Source organism: Petromyzon marinus, chromosome 8 (assembly GCF_048934315.1).
Source record: "Petromyzon marinus isolate PM22_M1 ecotype Great Lakes invasive population chromosome 8, UKy_Petmar_22M1.pri1.0, whole genome shotgun sequence".
NCBI classification, from domain to species: Eukaryota; Metazoa; Chordata; class Hyperoartia; order Petromyzontiformes; family Petromyzontidae; genus Petromyzon; species Petromyzon marinus.
Window position 1 is genome coordinate 11,265,254 of NC_133674.1, and position 22,231 is coordinate 11,287,484.

At 39.9% G+C, this 22,231-nt stretch overlaps 1 protein-coding gene across 3 annotated transcripts in view; it reads left to right on the forward strand.

The window, feature by feature from the left end:
* The window catches only part of LOC116940228 (netrin receptor UNC5C), a 159,813-nt gene that overhangs the window by 64,504 nt on the left and 73,078 nt on the right, over positions 1-22,231 (forward strand). For all 3 annotated transcript variants that reach the window (XM_032949714.2, XM_032949713.2, XM_032949711.2), the window contains exons 2-5: positions 1,746-1,976; positions 6,270-6,413; positions 10,949-11,052; positions 14,301-14,481. In XM_032949714.2, coding sequence (XP_032805605.2) covers positions 1,746-1,976; positions 6,270-6,413; positions 10,949-11,052; positions 14,301-14,481 — 660 coding nt within the window. The remainder of the gene's footprint in view (positions 1-1,745; positions 1,977-6,269; positions 6,414-10,948; positions 11,053-14,300; positions 14,482-22,231) is intronic.

Below are 22,231 nucleotides of genomic sequence, written 5' to 3' on the forward strand. Positions count from 1 at the left end.
TAAGATCATTCAATTTGTTTCACTTGAAAAACTGTTTTAATCACAGTGGGGAGACTGGGATCGAGACATTGAAGATCAGTTGTGTTGGATCAGTGCTTTGACATCGTCATTAGCCCCCTGAGCTACCAAGGAACCTTTCCATCATTGTTGGCATTAAGGTTTCCTGTATATATGGAGAGGCATATAGAAAGACAAATATCCCCTGTATAGCTTTAACAGACTGTTGGGGCAAGTGCTGTTAGCAAGCACCTATGAAGGACGGCACGGCACACGAGGGGTTGGGTGGCCAACAACCTCGCCCGGTAGCCTTTGTATCCCTAGTGGTGATGTTTACACATCGCACCAGGTACTCATTTGAGGCTGAATCAACCTAGGGGAGACCCAGAATCGTTTTCGATAATCGTCACTGGTGTTGGCCCTGAGCGAGAATCGAACTCGGGTCAAGTATAATATGTATGGTTATGTCCTGGCAATTGCTGCTCATTCTGAGATGCGTATATTATGCTGCTGAACATGGCATTTGCCAATACCATCAGCTGCATCAAACCAGAGCACCTGCCATGAAAAACTCGACACCTTTTATTGTCTCTCGCCTAGGTTAACTACACTTTAAACGAGTACCTTATAGATGTATTACACAGATCGATTCCAATGCAATTTTGGAAATTATCATGATGTGTGATCACAATTCAAACTTATATATTGTTTGTATGGCTTGTACTGTCTGGTTGGTGTTGTCAGGTTCATATGTTCTGCTTGTTTGTGTTGTCTCCTTTGTTCCATCAGTATTATATTAAGATTGACATTTAATTTACATAATTAATAAGAATAATAATCACTTCTTATACACGTGATAGAAATGCATGCAACACATGCATAAGAATAGATTTTAATTACTGAATATTTTAATGGTTACATGTCGAGTAAATTACGTGATGTACTATGGTTGCAAAGGTGGAAAATTGTGCTAAAACCACCTACACCACCTCCTGATGTGCTATTCCAGCCGTAAAGTTCTTACTAACAGCCGTTGTTGCTATGGGGGAAGTATTGTTGGGGATTGGCAACAAGCATAAAGCCACCACACGAACGCCGGTCATCCTTGCAGCGGCTTTTGGCTGGCCATCGAACAAAGATGGTCACTGCATTGCGCAGTTTCAGATGCACTCCTGCGGGCGTCTGGAATGCTCTTCCTTCCGATATTTGGAAGCCATTGGATCTATGCACTTTTAAATAATCTAGATTGAAAACTAATTTCTTTAGAACTGCTTTTTGAGGTGACTTTGTTGTCCTTCCCCCCGCACCTCCAATTAGCACGGTTGACTACGTACGGTGCGAAAAAAGTTCAACTTACATAATACATGTGTGTGTTTACACTCTCATATGTGTGTATCTGGCTGCGTATATGGGGAGCAGTAAAGATGTGGTTTTCACACTGTGCTACGAACCTGGTGACCAATGTTTGATTCCAGGCCACGGCCAATAATAGTTGCGAATATATTGGAACCGGTCTGGGCCTTTCCAAGCTTGTTTCAGCCTCAATTAAGTACCTGGTGTGTTGTGCGTGTGTGTAAACATCGGCACTTGGGAGACAAAGGTGGCCTAGCATAGTGCTTGCCAAACAACCTCGTCGTGTGCTATGTCGTCCGTCATATTCACTTGTTCACGGCACTCGCTCCAACAGCCTGAAAATCTTCCATGGTGGGTTGGGGGGACCTTTGTCTTGTCTGCACGTCTGTGTCCAGAGGGTGCTGCAGGAGGGACTGGGCCTGCATCGGATGCCTCTCGGCCCTCGGCTCTGGCAGAGCCCCTGCCCCACTTCCTCCAGGAGCTGGAGGACGCCTACATCGTGCGCAACAAGCCGGTCACCATGAGCTGCGCCGCCTCGCCCGCCACCCAGATCTACTTCAAGTGCAACGCTGAGTGGGTGTCCCAGCAGGCCCATCACGTTCAACAGCGCACGGACCAAGGGACAGGTAGGACTCCATTTGTGGACTATCTCTTCTCAGTCACTTTATGAAGCTGAAAGATATCTTTCTTGGAAAGATAGCCGAGGTGAAAGGTAGAAGTTGGTTTGACCACATGTGTGTGCTGGTAAAGATTGTTTTGGGGCCGTCTCTGAATCAATTGAACTGACTTATGTATTAAAAGTTCAGATTTTTTTTTGTTAAAAGCAAAATGCTCAGCGCTCCAGTGTGAATTGAGGGGAAGTAGAGAGAACACGCTGTAGACATCACCTGAGCAATGTCAGATGTGGTTGTGGCTCAAATGGGTATTTTTGTACGAGAGTAGGCTTTCGCGACCAATATCATCCATAATAGGCGTAGATGTGGTGACCACGGTTCTGTGCCCCCCCCCCACTTTGCGCAAGAGCGCAGGAGCGTGGTCACCACATCTACGCCTCTATATAAGAAGCGAAACAGGTGGACTTCTCCACATATCTGGCTGTCGCCTGATGAAGCTAGTTGTAATTACTGGCGAAACGTCGTACTCAGATTGTAAATGTTGTGGCTTGGCTCTCCAACACACAACCGGTGTGCTGTACTAGTGACGAATTGGCCACGTTCTGTTTACGTGACAACACTTGCTAGTTGGCTGTGTCGGGTGGTGGCAGGTTTTAACGACACATTTATATATTTACGTGATCTAACCCAAAAAAAAACCTCTCTATTATGAAGAGAGGCATTGTTGGCCATATGTGTGTTTGTAAAGCACTTAACTCACAATCAGAAGATTGCAATTTAAAATTTTGGATGGGAGTCAACTCAGCGCATCTTCTTTCTGGATTTTATGACATTAGTAACACTTACTGAGAAGTCAGGAGAGGTTGTGCTGTGGGGAGACTGGCCTCTTTCATAGGAATGTCAGATTCTCACCGCTGACTAAAAGTCGTCAACAGAGCTGAGTACCACCGCATATTAACTGAGAGACAATTTTACTTTTTTTTCGTCATTCGCGGTGCAAGTGCATGTAAATGAAAGTATTAGTTTCGGGGTAAATATTAAATAGTTAATCCTTCAAATTATCATCTCTCCACATCAGAATGTGTAATGCAGTCTAAAATATTCCGCAGCAAATGGTAATTGGAAGCAATGTAAAATTCTGCCTTCCGGACTAATTCTTTAAGTCATTGATTTAATAATGTGCTTATTAATAATATATTGGTATAGTGAATATATAACATAGGTTGAATGAATTGAATCTAAGCACTTCATGGAATTGCATATTCTATCAGGGTTATCAAATATTTTATAACTGGATGACAGAGGTTTGAAATGTATTGCTATATTTTATTTGTGTATAGTTTGCATTTTAGTGTGGTCAGACTATGGAGAGATTGGATCCATGATAGGAATCGAGAATTTTCAACAATGATTCAGAGCTTCCAACACAGATCACCAATAGTCTTTGCATACTTAAACATTGAGAAATGTTGACATGTGTGCCACACATCTTTTACAAATTGTACAATTAATCATTTGCATGTGCATAATGATAGTTAATATTTTATCTTCGTGGTATATTTCTTTCGTGGCAGCTGCTAATAGTGACAATGACAGATGATACTTTTGAACATCCATTATGCAAATATTTGGACCTTCTATTTCATCAAACACTTCCATATGAAATAACAACCTTCATGTACATCTCTGCTAACTTGATTCACTGATCTTTCAAAAACAATCCCATCGATCTGAGCGATTGTTTTAAAATGTACTGCCTCGGAGATTTACCCAGCCCATGGCATCATCATCGATCAATTTGTGTCTCCTCTTAAACTTTCTGAGCCATCTCACTACACTAGAGCAATCAGAATCTCATGGACCATACACAAGAATTGATCTTATAGTTTGCCGGGCACACGTCGTACTCATAATTACATGTTTGAGCTCACCATGTCACCTGTAATGATAATGCAAAAAAATAAGTGTGTGTGACATGGATTACTGTAATGTGATATTGCGTGAAGTAATCAACACTTTATGTTCTTAAGGCATCTCAGTTGTATTTTACGGTGTAAATGCTTGGCTGTAAATACTTTCAGGTCATTGCCCCTGACATATAATTTACGTAGTAAATAATTAGACTTGCAAGTATTTTTTTGGCAGGATGTTTACATTACAATTCCCTTTTATTTCCCATTATGATAAAGCAAAGCTCTGAGCGTGAGTATCCACAATGTTTTCCTTTATATTATGCACCAGGTGTGTCAACTGCTCTGCTAAAGTTAGGCCCTGACTTATTCCATCAGATGAAAACCATTTAACTATCCAAGCATTTAGGACACAAAATGTTAACAATTGTATGTGCTATTATGCAGAATGGATATGGTGCTAACATACAAACCGAAAATGCTTTTTATCAGTATTTCAAAAGTCAAATTGTCGATGCTCAAACAAGCAATCTGGTAAAATTTGACTCCATTGCGGACCTGGACACTCTGCACAGGGTGCTCATTCTTAGCTTTCAACAAAAGGAATACCCTGTTTAATTCATCCCCAACGGATGAGCCGAGCCAGCCCCTGCATTGGATTTGAACTTGTGACCTTCCAATTGTGAGCTGAGTTCTTTACCAACAGCACGACCAGGATAGATAAGAGTGTTTATGATTTGCACAATAAGCAATGTTTATTTTCATGTAAATACGCAGTCTGTACTCACACTTAATTTACCACCAGCTAGTTAATGTCCTAGTGCTCAAGTCGAATTTGAAATGGAAACCTTAAACATAGAGGCACATCCACTGTCATTAGCACACCAAGGTATCATGTCTGTGAAATACTTAATTAAGAAATGACAGCGCTGCTAATTCAGATCTCAAGTGGCAGGTGTTGGCTATGCAATGGGCTTTAAGTCACTTTGGACCTTTAGGTTACAAGTGCTCCAAAATACATATGCATGTTGTGGGCATTCTACTCCAATACCACAGGTTCCTTATATTTATTCAAATATTGCATCACCATAATTTTGGGGGCGTATTACGAGCACAAGAGTCCCATCCCAATTAGTGTGACTGACCATGCCTTAACTGTATTCCATTTTTTGTATTATTATTCTTGCATATTTTACGAATTATACCCAACCGTGCTTCCTGGAGTTAGGCAGAGAAGGAAGGGTGTTTCATTAATTCTTTCGACTTCCTCTACAGACAGCGAAGCCACACGTTGTTGGGAGGTTGACCCCAGAACTGATATTAGTGCCTTTGACTAATGTTCTTCACCACAATCACTACACTGCACTCTTTCAATTGCGCAGACATGTCCTTCCGAACCGAGCTTCACCAAAGTAAATAGAAAATAAAATTATGGACTTTTTTTATCACCGATGGCTGTACTTAGACCATGAACTCACTAACCACGAGAGCCTCACTTCATCAGCCTCACTTCATTCCAGACTTTAAGCTCAGAATCCTTACAATGTAAGGATATACACTGTTACACGAGGAAATAATTATTCTCCTGAACCATTCTGACATCTCAATAAATTCTCCTACTCAAATAAAAATGAAACAACTGCACTGACAGTGATACACCAGTTTCAACTGATGACTCATTGACCCTTTTGAACAATTGCCATGGCAAGAAGCATAAAGATTATATTATGGCATTAATAATTATTCAAAGTGGTGATCCATATGCTCAAACTATGAACTTTCCAATGTCCAGCACTTGGGAACTTAGCTAATGGATTCAATTTGCATTGTATAGAAATGTAATTAGTACTTCTAGGCTAGGAGAAATCATCACCCACCCCACTCCCCCAAAGACAAAGACCCCCAAGTATAGCCTTAACAGACTGTTGGGGGTAAGTGCTGTTATAGAGAGCTGCACCTGTGAAGGCCAGTACAGCTTGCGAGGGGGTGGGTGGCCAGCACCACCTCAGGCTGCCTTTGCCTACCTCGTGGAAATGTTTTTACACAACGCACCAGGTACTCAATTGAGGCTGAGTCGACGTAGGGGAGGCCCAGGACCGGTTCAAATAATCGTCACTGGTGTTGTTCGTGAGCGGGAATCGAACTCGGGTCGCCAGATTAGTAGTGCAGTGCGCTATCCGCTCTGCTGACACCCCACCTTATACATATCACCCATCTCCACCAACCGATCATCACCCATTTGCACAAAACACCAACTCGCAGCACCACGATACAGCCCCAGCAAGTTCCTGGGAGAAGTTATGTAACAGCAGCAGAAGATTGCATAATCTGTGCAAACTGTATTGGCAGGTGAAGCATGTAAGATATGTGTGCATATGTGTTTGTGTGAGCGCAGGACGATCGGTGCGGGAGGTTCAGACGGACGTGTCCCGGCAGCAGGTGGAGGTGTACTACGGGCCAGAGCCGTACTGGTGTCAGTGTGTCGCCTGGAGCGCCGCCGGCACTAGCAAGAGCCGCAAGGCTTACGTCCGCATAGCATGTTCGTGAAAACACTTCTTTTGCTCGTTCTCGTGTTTAAATTTATTTCTACGTTTTTTCTCAGTTATGGTATCAGAATCCACAAGTACATTCAGAATTTCCCCTTCTGAAAATCCTTATTGATCAACGGTCACACAGAGGAACACTCCAAAGTGATGTTATGTTTGTCTATTTTACTTCAAACAGCATACTTATTTGTCTCACTGTATTGTTCCTAACCCTGAAACAAGACTTCAAATCCCAGTCAGGGGGTTGACACGGCCCAACATTTCTCCAGGTCTATAAATTAAGCACCATTTTGTGGGAAGTTTCATATGGTTATCTTATGGATAAACTGCCTGCCATGCATTATGAATGTGAATTGCTGTAACCCTGGCTTAGACCCACCAATGGAGATGAGCATAATCCAATGCTCATTTGAGCAGGGAAGCACTTTGGCTTTGTTTTAGCTGCAGCCAAGCTGTAAAAATTATTATTAAGAGCACAAACAAATATGAAAATATGTGGGAGATTGGCAAAGCTGCCCTTTAAAAATAGTTTTGCCACTGATAACTTCTGGGAATTGAACCTCTCAACACATTGCTGGCTTCGTGCTATGAATGGCATTGACCTCATGAGCTAACCAAATACAGTATTTTGGGGCATAAAACCCATTTTAGAATGCAGTTTTATACATTAATTTCAGATGAACACTATCCATATTTAAATTAAGGGTGTTTAAAGAGCCTTAATGCAATGCGCACAATTTAATATATATGATAAACATCCTAACTATACTGAATTAAGCCAATTAAGCAAAAAATAACCATTAAAGAAAATTGTGCTTTATTTAAAATGGGTCATTTTCATCAAGAAATGCACATTCACAATTACGCAAGACAATTCTCCATAGGTTATATTACCTTTAAAGGCTTAGATTCATTTCATTAGTGTCAACAATAATTCATTATCATTTAAATATGATAATTGGCTATTCATATTTTTGTCAGTAATTGTGGTTTATAAATTGCAGGTGTTTACTTTGAATACATGCAAATATACTATACACAATATGCACATAGTGAATACATAACAATGCATAGCATGCTTCATTTGCAGTAGGTTATTTGACATTTAAAATGTAATACCTTCTGTATTATTGATTGCATGTATATTTCATTTACTTAAAATGTTACCGTGAAGAAACTGCACATGAATGCGAATATATAATCACACCTCCAGTTTGCATCCGATTTTAATTGTTCCAGTGCAAAATAAACATAACTTGGTTCAGTTCTTAAAACTAATCATAATAAAGCACATGGAAGATATTTGCCAATTATGCATTCATAGATTCTGTAGAGAAATGCAAATGTACCATGAATATGCAGTACTCTTTCGCGGAATAATTTGGTTTTAGAATTAATACACTGGCTTGGAAAATCACTTATATAATAGATTATCGTAATGTTTTACTACCAAGCAATTTAGTTCTTGTAAATGCATTTTTTGTCACGTAAAATGCGGTATCTCTGTGTATGACCACGTCGGCTTAAACATGCTTAATGTTATATTCTTGGTTGTTTCGGTAAAGTCACGTAGAAGGGAAACAATAAAATAAAAAATATAAAACAATCAAATTATTACGACGTTTCGACTGCAACACAAGCAATCATCATCAGGTGTGAAAACCACAGCAAGAAAATTTGAAAAAAGTGGCGGTTTTGTCGTCTCCCCCCTCCTCTTTTCCGAACATAGATGGACTCGTCCATCTGAACAAACTGTCAAATCTCTCTGCGTGGTGCTAACGTTAAAAATAACCGCCATTTTTTTCAAATTTTCTTGTGGTTTTCACACCTGATGATGATTGCTTGTGTTGCAGTCGAAACATCATGAGAATTTTATTTTATATATTTTTATTATGTTATTGTTTCCCTTCGTGACTTTACCCAAAGAACCAAGAATATGAATCCCTGCAGTCACGAAAGCTTTAAATCAAAAATGCTTAATGTTATCCGCATGCGTTGTCATGCATTTTTTATATCCAAACAGCATATCGTGGGGGTAGCACTCTATATTTTATGACACGTGCCTCACTTCACAAACAATGCACCAAACGGCTGTGATTTAACTGCCAGAAATGGGAATCCTTTGCAAACACGACGCGGGCCCTCTCACTGACGGGTGTTAACACCGGCACGACCTCAGGCATAGAAAGGGCTTCCTTAGCAGTGGCCCAGGGTGGGACGTGCCATTGTGGTGCAGCCACAGCAGCCACATCTGATAAAACATTGCCAGAGTCTCATATGCAAAGAAGAGCAGTCTAATTCAAATTACACATAATCTTTATTGACATTCCCAAATTGATAAATGTGTACCTTTACTCTGTATTGATGTGAATAATGGTGCTGTGGTGGTTAGCACACTGTCCAATGATCCCTGGCTACACACACCAGTGGTAATTGGTATCTGATTCTGCACAGGACTACCCCTAGGTTGACTCAATCTTCAATTAATACCCAGTGCAATATGTCAAAATCAGCATCCGGTAAACAAAAATCAGCACATAGTAGTGCAGACCGCAACATTCTGGCCTAAATATGTGCAAAAAATTTACCTGTGCCAGCAATATTTACATACCAAATCAAACGAATATCTCTTTTCAGTTTAAGACTGGCATAACAATATGTAATAATCATTATTTATGTTTCCAGTATGGAGTGATGATGTGATGTATTTTCCCATTTGAATCATTTCCAAGAAATGTTTCCAAATTTGAATCATGATGCCGGCACACATGGCCTTTTCTTTTTAGAATAATGTCACGGATATTTGAAACAGATGGTGAAAATTTTGACGGTTAAAACCACACGCAGTACTAACCAGGGCAGCCGTGAGGTTTGAACCATGAACATATGCAACAAGTGGAAAACCCACGGCCTTTTGGCCGTGTCACCGCCCCGACATAATACGTTATCTTTCAGAAGACTGGAGCCGTCAAGTCTTAGTTTTCTCCCTCTTTGCAACAAATGGTGGCTTGCGATGGCCTGCTGACCAGGTTATTGTTCTAACTTTGACCAGTGTGGTCAAGGGAAACGCTTTTTAAGCTCCATACATTTATCTATTAATTAATTAATTAATAACAGCTAATTGAGTCAAAAGTGTGTGAATCTGAATCCATTAAGATTGGAGGCATGAAAGAAAAATGTTTAATATTAATAAACCATTCTTTTTGGAGACTGTAAAATAAGACCAATAATTGACAGTGCTTTTGTACATCTTTTGTAATTATTCTGCCAGTGTAAGTCCTTCCCATGCTGTGTTAGATATGGGGGTTGCTTGTATATACTTCAACAAGCTGGTAAGTGTGACATAGTTAAAGGGTGGGGCCCAAGACTGGTTCAGATACCACTAACTACCAATATTAGTCATGGCTGGGAATACAATTTATGCAGCCAGGTTCATAGCAGAGTCCGCGAATCACTGCACAAACACTTCATAAATAAATGCGACTAAAATTGTTGATAATTACAGATGTCAAACAAAATATGTTTGCCCAAGAACATCCTCAATAACAACAGTTAGTTGCAAACCTAACTAAGCAATTATATACGTTTCATTGCTTAAAAATAAGGATCTACAATGTATATACATTAGGACATGGAAATGTTTGCGAGCATTTTACATTTGTAAACAGATCCCACAATTATTATTTGTTTACTTTATCCCCATAAGCAAATAGAGCCAAACAGCTCAATCTAAATGTTATAGAAAACTTACACACACATACCTTACAAGAGTAACTGAATTAAATTCATCAGTGTTTATACATATGGTACAATCACTGATGCTCTCCAAATTACCATATATAAACTTGTGTTTCTTACGTATCTTTGAATAAAATTCAACATACATTCAAGGACAAATGTAAGGTAAACTTACGACAATCCAGAAAAACGACATCAATTACCGACTAAATAACCTCAGGAATATATGTTGAACACCCATTGCACGCATTTTTGTGTTTATTTTATTCAAATAGTTGACTACCGGATTCGTTGATTCAACTGGTAGTGTTGTAAATCACCTCAGTTGTTGTGTTAATGTTTTTTTTTTTATTAAAGACAACAAAGTAATAGAGGTGTTAAGTGTATTCATGCTCAAACGAGCAGCACCACAATGTGGTGTTGGTCCTGAGCTAGTTATCGAAATACACATTACTATCCCAGGGCCTCCATGACCTCATTGCATGCCATGCAAATGTAATGTTTAATTAATTATCAGTATTTTTACAATATGAATCAAACATTTTTAGTGAACTCAAATATGCCATAGCAACATAATTGTTAGACAAATACAATCTTCCATTGTGTCTCACTACGTGAACCATTTATATGAAGAAGAAGAAGAAGAAAAAAAAACCAGACACACAGCCACGTAATCTTAAATTTCGTTACTTTTCCACACTCAGATAACTGGAGGCGAGTAGCGATGAAGTGCAACTGAAATAGAGCGTCGACACTTGTTTTCAATGTTGTGCATTGCTGTGCGACGTAGATCTGCACAAGAACTTTGAGATGGAGCCGCAGGGGAAGGAAGAGCCCCAAGGGCAAAAGATTCAGCTGCATTGTCGTCCTCCTGATGCGGTCCCTCCTGCCGAGGTGACGCCACACTTGCTTTCAGGGTTAAGCATTGCACACACCCGTGAGCAGATTGCAGCATAATTGTGCTGGCAGATTCCCGTAGGTTTTGGCGGTGATTGTAAAGATTCTGTAAGCACAGCGCTTACTTGTATATGGCCTATTCGTGTAAAAAAAAAAATTACGAACAACTCTTAACGTGTAACGTCCTCTGCCTCATGCATGCGAACAAGCCATCTTCAAATTGAATAACTGTGCAACCATGACAAGCTCTCCGCTACTCTGTGCGAATGTGCAATGTGCTTAAATACGGTTCAAGATTTAAAACAATACCTTTTTTTTTCCTCCAATCTGACACATTGCAGGGTCATGGCAGAGGAAAAAAAAATCATTGCACTGTCTACAAGTAATTAGTTTCACTTATCTGAAGTGCCAGATTAAATTGGACTGAATTAGCATTAGCAGGAAATGCATCTCGGTTTCATATTCCTGTCACATTCGTTCTGCTAATTCACGTCAGCATATGGCCTTCCTGAGAGCGATCTATGGAGAAGGGGGACTCATTGACCGCCAGGTTACCGTGACTGTAGTGGGAAATTAGAAGGTAACTCTGACTTATTGCATCCTCTATTTCAAGCACTGTGCACACACGGAACAGACAGTCATTTCCAAGGCCTGCAAGAAATTCCACAGAACTCGCAAAATGTGATTTGCCCAGTAGAATTGTGTGTTTTATAGTGGAATTGTACTTTATAATTTCTCTGTGTCTGTGTGTCTGCAGATATGTGTTTATAGCTTGTGCTAATGCGTGTATTGGTTCATATTTCTTTGTAAATTATTAAATATTTTTTTGGTGGTGCATGCCATCAAAAATTTCCTTAAAATACAAGCCAGTATGGTGGTGCATGATTGTACGTGATGCATGGAAATTTAAATAAATTTTGGATGGAAATGATTGCATATTTGATATTACTATGCAAATGGAAAGTAATTTTCCAACAAACTTAAATGTAAATTAATATTGCTATATTTTTCTACATATATTGCATTTACATGTCGACGTTTTGTTCAATACATTATAGTTGTTACCATTTCAGCCCTTGTGCGTGTGACTTTGTCATGGGATGCTTTATATTTTACAGCACTTCATTTAGCAACCGAACATATTTGCTAAATTAACAATAATAAGTAAACATTATTACTAAAATGACCATCCAAATATTTCTACAATATTTTTTTATGCTGCATCCAATTATGATAAACAGCATGCTTTGCTCACTCGTAAATTCACTCTTTAAAATAAATTATCGCCATCCCCATATTCTCACAGATAATGCACATTAAAAGCTCTATGCATGTTGTAAATCATGCTAGCCGTACTTCACACTTGAGTTGCACCACTATGATTAAAAATTGATGAGAAAACACTACGTAGGCCATATTCGGAAGATGAAGGCATTTGTTATTTGCAATACATAGCGCCGCTTTGAAAATGCCAACGATGCACACTGTCTTTGACACGAAGCCTTGACTTTTGACACCTCTACTGACAGTGGTACGCATTGGCATAGGTGACCCACATATGATAGTACTTGTTGGCTAACATTTTTTACTTGCTTTTCAACAAATCTCGACTCCCATTAAGGTTATTTCAGAATCAGATAATGTGAAACTATCACAGCCAATTGAAGTTAATCTTTAATGCATTTACTATGTAGTGGATTTTGTTTATTCACATAAGGAGTGTTTGTGTCAATATTATTACGTGTAGGAGATGTATATTCCCGAGATCACATTATCACAAATTCTAGACTATCTCTTGTGCACATAATTACATAAAAAAAAACTATTTTAGGATTTTTAAATATATATTCTTTCACTTCACAGGATATTTAAATTGACCCTGAAAACAAAACAATAAATACTGTACAGTATATGGCCCAAACATTTTAAATGTCTTGTTTGTTTATTCCTCACTGCAACCTAAATAGTTGTATATTCCCATATATATGCCTAAAATTCACATTCAAGTCAAATTAGTGATTGATGGCATTCATCTTAATTTATGTCTGTAAGGAAATGGTGGATATACCATATTCGTATTGTGGGTTCATTTTCTACATAGGGCTCTGTAATATTGTACTGTCTTTGTCAAATTGAAATCGTACTGCAGACCAGAGTTTTCTGGCGATATCTGCAGTTATTAATTTGGTCACAGTAATTCATATTATTTCATAAATAAAAGGATTGCTGTGTAGCGGACACGCCAAAGCCAGTTTATGCAGAATCTTTCTACATTAAATAAACACAGTTTAATCCTTGTCCTGATCTGCATATGGCTTTCATAAGCTCTGTACATGGATCAGGCATTTCAAATAGTTAGATTAGATTTGGATGACCGGGTATCCCTTTGGTTAGCATATCTGCCAATGAGTGAGCTCACGTTTTTTCATTCAATTCCATAGACTAACCTGATTGTACAGTACTGCCTTTTGTAAAGTGTGCATTTAAGGCCCTGTGGCAAAACTCGAAAGAGTGGGCCATTTCTTGCCAGTAGTATGTTCCAAATCCCTATATAATAAATGTCTCACAACTAAATTATACAAAAAATATGATAGCTTTCTGGTTTATTGGGTCTGCTTAGCAAAAATGATAATGAATCTAAATGGGCTGTCACCTGGTTAAATAATGGGCAGCAGATCGAATTGCCTACCCTTTGCGTAGGTGTGGAAAGGACATTTACTGTGGATTCGCAATAAAAAAAAATAGGTTTTCAGGCAACGAGTGCATTATACCTCAAATCCCACAGCAGCGACATGCAGTTTTTCAAAAGACGATCAGATAGAACACTTTGAATTGTTCAAAGATAATCAGCATTTTCAGCAGGGGAGTTACTTCTCTTGCAGCATAAAGGAAAATGAACATCATTGGGCTCAGGTTCCAACCCAATGACGGATATCCTAACCGCGTCCTCATTCCACGTATATTAGTCATAATGGCCACACACAAAAATCCGTATCAGCTTGCAGTGGCTAAAGAGGTTGTTAATGTTATTTGTTTTGTACAATGGACTATGACTTCATTGTATTCCATTATCAGTCTTGTAAACCTAATTTATTTGTAGTAGATCATCTTAAGACAAGGAAAAGTGCATTTCGAATGCAGTTTCCATTTGACATGCAATGATACATTTCCAGAGGAAAAACGTAACCGATCCCAAATTACTTTAGAAATACGATGCTGTAAGGATTTGTATGATCTATGCGCAGGTTGAATGGCTTAAGAATGAGATGCTCATCGACCCGGAGGAGGACTCGAACTTCCACATCACGGCGGACCACAATCTGATCATTAAGCAGGCGCGACTGTCAGACAGCGCCAACTACACATGCGTGGCCAAGAACCTCGTGGCCAAGCGCCGGAGCTCCACCGCCACTGTCACCGTGTACGGTGAGTGGTGGTGCCGCACGCATAGCACGTGCCTCGCTAACACGAAATTTAAGAACCTCTCTCTTTTTTTTCTAGAAAGGTCACGCTAGGTCAGGGGGTCAGCAACCTGGGGTTCCGGAGCCACATGTGGCTTTTTAAGGGACTGCTTTGTGATGTTGTTCACTAAGGACCACCGTCTCCTATTCACATGCATTGTGCGGCTCTTGAAATGTTGAGTTTTTTTACCGAATTTGAAAAAAAAGGCTGTTCTTGTTATTTTGTTTGCCGACCGCAGCACTCGGTGTATCTATGACCATTTAATAGTAGGTCCGGTCTGGTTCACTAACTGGGCCAGCTGGGCCAAGCCTGAATTCCCAAGGCGGGCCTCACCCAGCCAAGTGAGATCTAACGGGGGCCATGTGCTCTGCCATTTAATTTACTCTGCCAAGGGGACCACCCGCTTTTAGCTGGGCAGCCTTTGGAAGCGGTTCTGATGTCATGGGGTCATCGTGGAAAAGACATGCTGTAAATTGCGTCTCTCACATAGGTTAATATGAGTACCATTTTTATTTAAATAAGAATATGGCCCTGTTTTAGATAGTGAATGCAAACCGGACCATGTGTCAAATCCTATTTGAAAAAAGCTACAATTGCTTCCCTCCAGCCGTGTAGGTGATGGAGGAGGAGGCATGTTGGACTGAAGGAAGTGGCTGAACCCATGGAACCACGTATTCCACGAACAGCCCAGCATGACTCAGGTCTATATTTAAATTGGCATGCAAATAAGGCACGAGACTCCGGATCTGCAGTGCTATTATGTGGCAGGAGAGCAAGTAGGTTTATAAGTCATGTTATCTCCTTGTATTTGTAGATCTTCTCCGTTTACTCTGGTTTTCTAAAAACATTATCCTTAAACAATTGACCAAATAATCCCAAGTAGGGTCTTTCTGATCGAGAGGCTTGAAGACAAAATGAACCTTCCTGGTCAAAGGACATCACGATTATTAGTGCAGAGCCTCCAGACTTATGATAGTCCTGCTTACAGATGTTACCGCTATTCCTTCGTGAAGGAAATCATGCTACCTACAAACAAAACCTAAGAGAGTAGCACTGACGCTTTTAAAGTTATCGAAACAGACAACCAAGCAGCCTACTCTCTGTGCTGTCATCTACTGACTGCCTATTAACCCTGAACGTAGGTGCCTCGTGAACATGACGATACTCATTTGATTACAACTGTGTACCGCATTGCCTATCTGTTGCTTTACATGTGGATTTCTGTTTGGCGATGTCTAATATAAAATCGCATAAAACAAAGCAGTCAGGTGGCTCGGGGGACTAATATCTTTCAGAGCAGTGAGCCAGCACTGCCGAGATCCTGAGATTTGATTCACGAGCCTCCACCTGAGATAAAACTGGATTCTCATCACCTGTAACTCTATATATAAAAACGCCATTGCATAAAATTGGTTTTGCATTTAATTTAGCTTTGCCCAACCCTGAAGGCTTATTCAGCAGATAGGCAGAGAGTGGATAACTCAGTCATCTGCACAACCGACGAGAGTGCAGTCCCGAGCAGAGCTCCCTAAATGGGGTTAAGGAATGTATCCTGGCAGGAATCACAAAAAGAGGCCTCGCATTGCACTCACCTAAACATTTAATTAAGAAAAACACAGTGTGATTGTGGCAGTTGATTCCTTTTAAAACAGCTTGGGAAATGCTGGGCTGGAGGCTCTGGTAACCCAAGTTGTTGAGTGAGATTATTTGTAATTTCTTACAAGTGCAAAAATAGTTTTTAATATATTTTACAATGTGCATTCAGAATGAAGAATTACAACAGATATAAAGCTTTAAGTCATTATTTATTTTTGAATGGATACACACAATTTCACGTGGGAAGTACACCCAATCATGCATGTGTATTCATATTTAAATTTTGCCAATTACAGGAATGTTTGAGTAGCGGCGCTATGGCAGGTGATATGTTAACGTGTCTGAGTCCCCCCCCCCCTTCATGAACCCAGATTGACCAGCGTCGTGCAGTATTGTCCAATAATCCTCTTGACCTACACAATGGCCTTCACCAAGCAGTGGATTTTAATTTAATCCGTGATGCGGAGAGACTAATTCCTGCCGTGTAACTGTAGAATTTCTACGACTCATGGCCACAAACAAAGATGGATGCACACTATTGCTTGTTTGAGCAGGGATACACCTTAATTTGTTTTTACTTTGATCACAAGACCGAGCAGGCACTGTCTAGAGAGCTGAAGCAGCCCTACAACTCAGAGCACGGACAAAGGCAGTGTTAACAAAAAAACTAATCAAATGTCAAATGCCAAACAAAATGCATATCAACATGAACTGCTTTTGTTTACCGTGAATCCTGCTCGAACTCTGACCCTTGCAATGATGCGGCCCATCAGTCGTGTTCGACGCTTATTGCAAAGGTTCACAGTTCGAATCCAGTGATGGTCCCGATTTAATATCATGCACCTCCGATTAACACGGTTGGCTACGTACTGTGCCTAAAGAAGTTCCACATACATCCATACTGCAGTGTATAATAATCGTAATAATGCTACATGCCGTCTGCTTCACAGTAGGCATCAACTATCCTCTGATATAATTTACAAGAGTAGGCCATAGCCGGGGCAGTGGTGGCTATACTATTAACCTGTTCAGCGACAATTCAGCCACAAACAGTGGCTGAACGGGTTAATTATGATACTTGGTGCTATACAATGTTGCTCATAATGCTGGCTGTTTTACATATTATTTTGTGATTGTTTGTGATACGTTACGAACGATTAAAACGATTAGTTTAATCACGTTTTTTCTTTAACTCGACAGCCATAACCCCCTCTGGTGCTATTTACTTATCTACATTATAAGCCGCCAATTCGTGGGTATTGTAGTCTTTTTTTAGGAACAGCTTTTTTTTTCTCTACACCATCCCAGCTCCCCACTCGGTCCCCACCCTTCACGCCGGCTTGTGCCCGCCCTCACAGTCGGCCATATTTGCGGAATACACCACGTGGTGCCGCCGTTGACCCTGGCCATTGACCGAGCAACCCAACGTTCCTACCAGCTCCCTCCGAAGGAATGTGTTTAAGTATTCAACTCCTATTCTGAAGCACCAACTTCTGATTTTAGCGATTTTGCTGTATAGATGTCTTTCCTGCAATTTGAATGTGATGGCTGCAGAATGCACCATCTATCTCCATTGCCTGGATTGTATCCTGTTTCATCGCTCAATCTTCCATGACTTCTCATCACCCGTCTCCGTGGGAGTATGACTAATGCCAGTGTAGGGAAAAGCTAGTGAAGCAAGTTATCTTGTGACTTCAATTTGCATCATGGCTTAGGTCTAATGTGTAGACACCTATCTTGTGAAATAGTGCATTGTTTGTGCAATTTTTTACAGGTGTTTGGCATGAGATAGCAGAGTTTTTGTAATGTGTCTGGATAACTCACTGTTTAAAATGCTTCCCTAGGCTGATTATTTCTCAACCCTGTGTGATCTGTACGTGATAAATATTAAGCCATGCTATACTGTATATATGGTTAGAATGTCTCAATAATTTCTTGCTTCTACATCGCCATGCAAAATAATGTATAATAAATTATGTCCCCTTTATTATTTAATCTTGCAGATAACATTCATAATCAAGAGTACATTTATGCCACCGTATGCTTAGATCTATGCAAACATGCAAATACACAGATGTAATTGTAATGTGAGGGTGAAATAAACGTGTTAAGAAAACAACATCCTTACTTCCTCTAATAACAGCTTTCTATTTGGTTGCATGAATAATTTAGACGAATCACACGACTATAATTGAAATGATCATAATTGCAATATTTGTCAGGTCAGACCGCTTAACTTGTATTTTCACAATTACAGTGTTTACTTATTTTTTTCAATGAGAGGATTTACATTTGCATTTAGTTAGAATCTGGAAGGTGTGTGTGTGGGTTAGAGGAGCTTCTCAAATATGCTGTGAGGCTATTTAGCAGTGAAATGGATAAATAGTGCTAATGCTGCTGTACAGCAACAGCGTTCATTCATTGCATCAGCTCCCTGTGGAGACTCGCACTAAGGTTGGTGGAGGCTTTAACGTCCAGTCTGTACGAGTCACGTTGAGTAACCGACACTCTGATCAGAAATGGAAGGAAGGTGTCATGCAATCACCCAATGCTGAGATTCTTCCCAAAATGTTTTGAGTAGAACTAGAGTTGCGTCGCTTGAAGTGTTATGCTTTTTTTAAAAAGCACCGAATAGCGACTTTATACACCAGTGAACATGCCATTGGCATGATGCAAAGTGGCAGGCATGCGAGACAGCAAGATGCGAGATGATAATATGCAAGGCAGCGCTGATATAAATGAAACAACCTACTCCGTCCTGGTAAAATATGGATGGGTTCCATCTAAAGGTGCAGTTGCAGCACAAACATTGTCACCACCATTCCATATATGACAATCCATTGCATCAAGAAGAGAATTCAAGATAAGTGCAGCATTTACAACCTTTTGGCTCTTAGCCTCTCTACCATGCTCACTTTGGGGCGGTGTGACGTGGCCCAGTGGTAGCACGTTCGCGGTTCGAATCCAGTGGCTGACCTGGTTATCACTGTGGTGTGTTCACCATGATAATGCGCCATTTAAATCTTTTAAACGTGATTTTGTTAATTTCTAGATCAATTTGATGAGACCTGACTGATTATTATCTCACTCATATGATATTTGCCAATGTGGCACTTTATACCTGTCAACCCCTTATCAGTGCCTACCTTATTACAGACAAATTGAGACCTTATTGGTTACCCCGTGCCCTTATAAATATCAACGTTCATTCTACAAAGTATCATCACAAGGGAAAAACACAAACAAATAGACAAAACACATTATTTTTGCCCGATTGAAACGGCTGTATGCCGTATGGACCTGAAAACTCAATTTCCCTTTACAAAAATACGGGTAAACCATATGGTTTGACAGGTATGGGCACTGTTGGTAGAACAAATTACTCCCAATAACACGTTTGTAAGTAAAAATTATTTTTCAGGGGATGACTGAACCCATTATCCTTCTGGGGTTCATGAAGTAGTATCACGTTGGGGCAAGTCAACATTGGTTACTTATGAAGAGACCAACCCCGCACATAAGGCGGAATATTATGCCGATTTATCCATTTACATGGGAATGTAGTATTGAGTATTTGCCTTTGGATTACTATGATGTGTGAGATTTATAAGAAATATCTGTTCCTGGAGATGGCTGGTTGGCTTTAAGGGATATGGCCCATATCAGAGGGCTGATTCAACTCCTTTGAGACTTTTGAACCCTTTCAAGGCACTCACACGTGAAGCTCTACATGTTAGCTGATGCCAAGCAAAGTGGCCAGGATCCTTATGAGAAGTAAGCACCGTGATCGCATCACACCACACACAGCTAGTCTCCATTGGCTGCCTATCCAGTCAAGAGTAGCATACAAAATCTGCTTCTTACATACCGATCCCTTCACAGCATTGGTCCTGCATACCACAGCGATCTACTAACTCCGTATGCTCCAATGCAGCACCTGATATTCTCTGATTCTGGTTTGCTTGTTCCTCTTATGCATAAAATATCTTACAGGTATAATGCACCCCTTCTCTGGGACTTGCTACCAGTAACTGTTAGATAGGCCACGTCTATGTTTTTAAGTATAAATTTAAGATGCCTCTGTTCGTTCTAGCCTTCCTTTTGTAGCATGACTACCCATGTCATATTTATTACATATCCACGATCTCTGTTCCGCTCTAGCTTATTTCGAAACCTATATTGTCGAATTGATCATTTTTCTTATGTAAATTACACTCGTTTATAGATACTTGTAGGTGGGTTTATAGATTGTTTTTTTACTGCAACCTTACCCTTGGATTATTATAACCTTGTAAAGTGATTTTAGGTGGCAATTCCTATGATAAGCTGCTTCATAAAATGAAGTTGAAGTTAATTGAAATATATCGTTTATGCAGGCATCAAACACAAAGAATGCTTGTTTTTTTAAAAACCAATGTGACAAAGTCCCTATTTGAATAATGCCTCTCTACTATGCAAACCAAAGTCCTGAGTCCCATCATCATATAATTTCTTTAGCATTTGACTTATCTAATCTATTGTGCCTTAGCAGCGTTATACTTCTTCTTTGGTTCTTTCGGTGAAGTCACGTAGAATGAGAATAAAATAATAAATTGATAAAATAAAATAACACAATAAAATTCTCACGACGTTTCGGCCACAACACAAGCGGCCTTCATCAGGTGAAGGGACGAGACTGTCTGGAGGACAGCGCTGGAGCGAACACAGCCAAGCTCAGACCGCGACCTTTAAGCTGTGTGAGAAGAAACAGAGCGCCTTGACAAAGGAATTAGCATAGAATTTGGGATTGAAATATGCTAATTCTTTTGTCAAGGCGCTCCTTGCAGTCACGAAAGCTTTAAGCGTTATACTTTCCATAGCTCCTTTTAACAAAATAGTAATGTTATTATATTCATGCATTTTTTTTAACAGAGCATATCATATGTTATGAACGAAACCATGTGTTATATGGTGTAAGAGAGAAATACAAATTATATATATTTCTCCAACCTGCCAAGTCAAGTTATATCTGTATTTTATTAAAGCCGTGTGAGATGGCAGTATCAATTTAACATTGCACCAAGACAGACGCGCGATTACATCCTGAAACATAATTGTGCAAAACAACCTGGTCTAGTGCATTCGCTCAAAATTAAACCACTTGTTTTCAACCACAGGAGTGGCTTTTCATCGGGAATGCTAGGCTCATGGAAATCAGTTTAAAGCCACGGATTTGGAACAAGTGGTCCCCTCTCGCAAGGACTTTATTTAATGAATGATGGATAGGCCTTTCCTCACTTTTTCAGAGATTTTCTGCAGTCACCACCAAAGCCTGAAGCTCATAAATAACTGGGAAAGGAAACGTGTCAGCAATATTTTACAGCAGGCATATGGCAATGTGGTCATTTCTTGACAGGTGCTTTCAAATACCTTCCACCATTCTTTACCAATGTCTTGTTCTGTAAACTTATGTGTAACTGATAATGGAGAAATTCTGCAAGGTTTTTTTTTCCATGGAAACATTAAGTGTTCTGTTAATGTAACTGGGCCTTGGTACAAGGCTCGGGATTTGTGTATGATTAAGATCATGAGTTTAGTTGGTATACATCATGCGGCATCCATTTGCAGACATGTAGATTTTATGGCTGGTTTCTTACTTATGTTTTACTTAATCTCCATATATCATGTGTTCCAAGAGAGATAAAATGGGTCAGATTGCAAAGAAGGAATAGGCTTTTGCCATCGAGTGAGAGGCTGCAATGCTTCAGCAAATGCATTGCATCACGTGTCACATTGTGAATCAAATGCGATTGAAAAAATGGTAATGGAGGTAGATGTTGGATAATGAAGTGTGCAGTGACACTTTGGCACGTGGCGTGATTGAGATTGTAACACTCCCTCAGACCTGGCAAACCAGTTCGTACGATGTAGATGAGGACTCTTCCACAGGTCATCCCACAACAATTATGATCAGTCGTTTTCATATAAACTCGAAACAGTGAGTACACAAGGGCAGTAAATGGTGTATGCAGTTACTTATATTCGTGTCACACTTGCGATTGTATCTGTCAGATGAGAATGGCGTGACTATGAAGGGAATCGTCTGAAATTTGGTAACAACATTAAAATATATGACCCA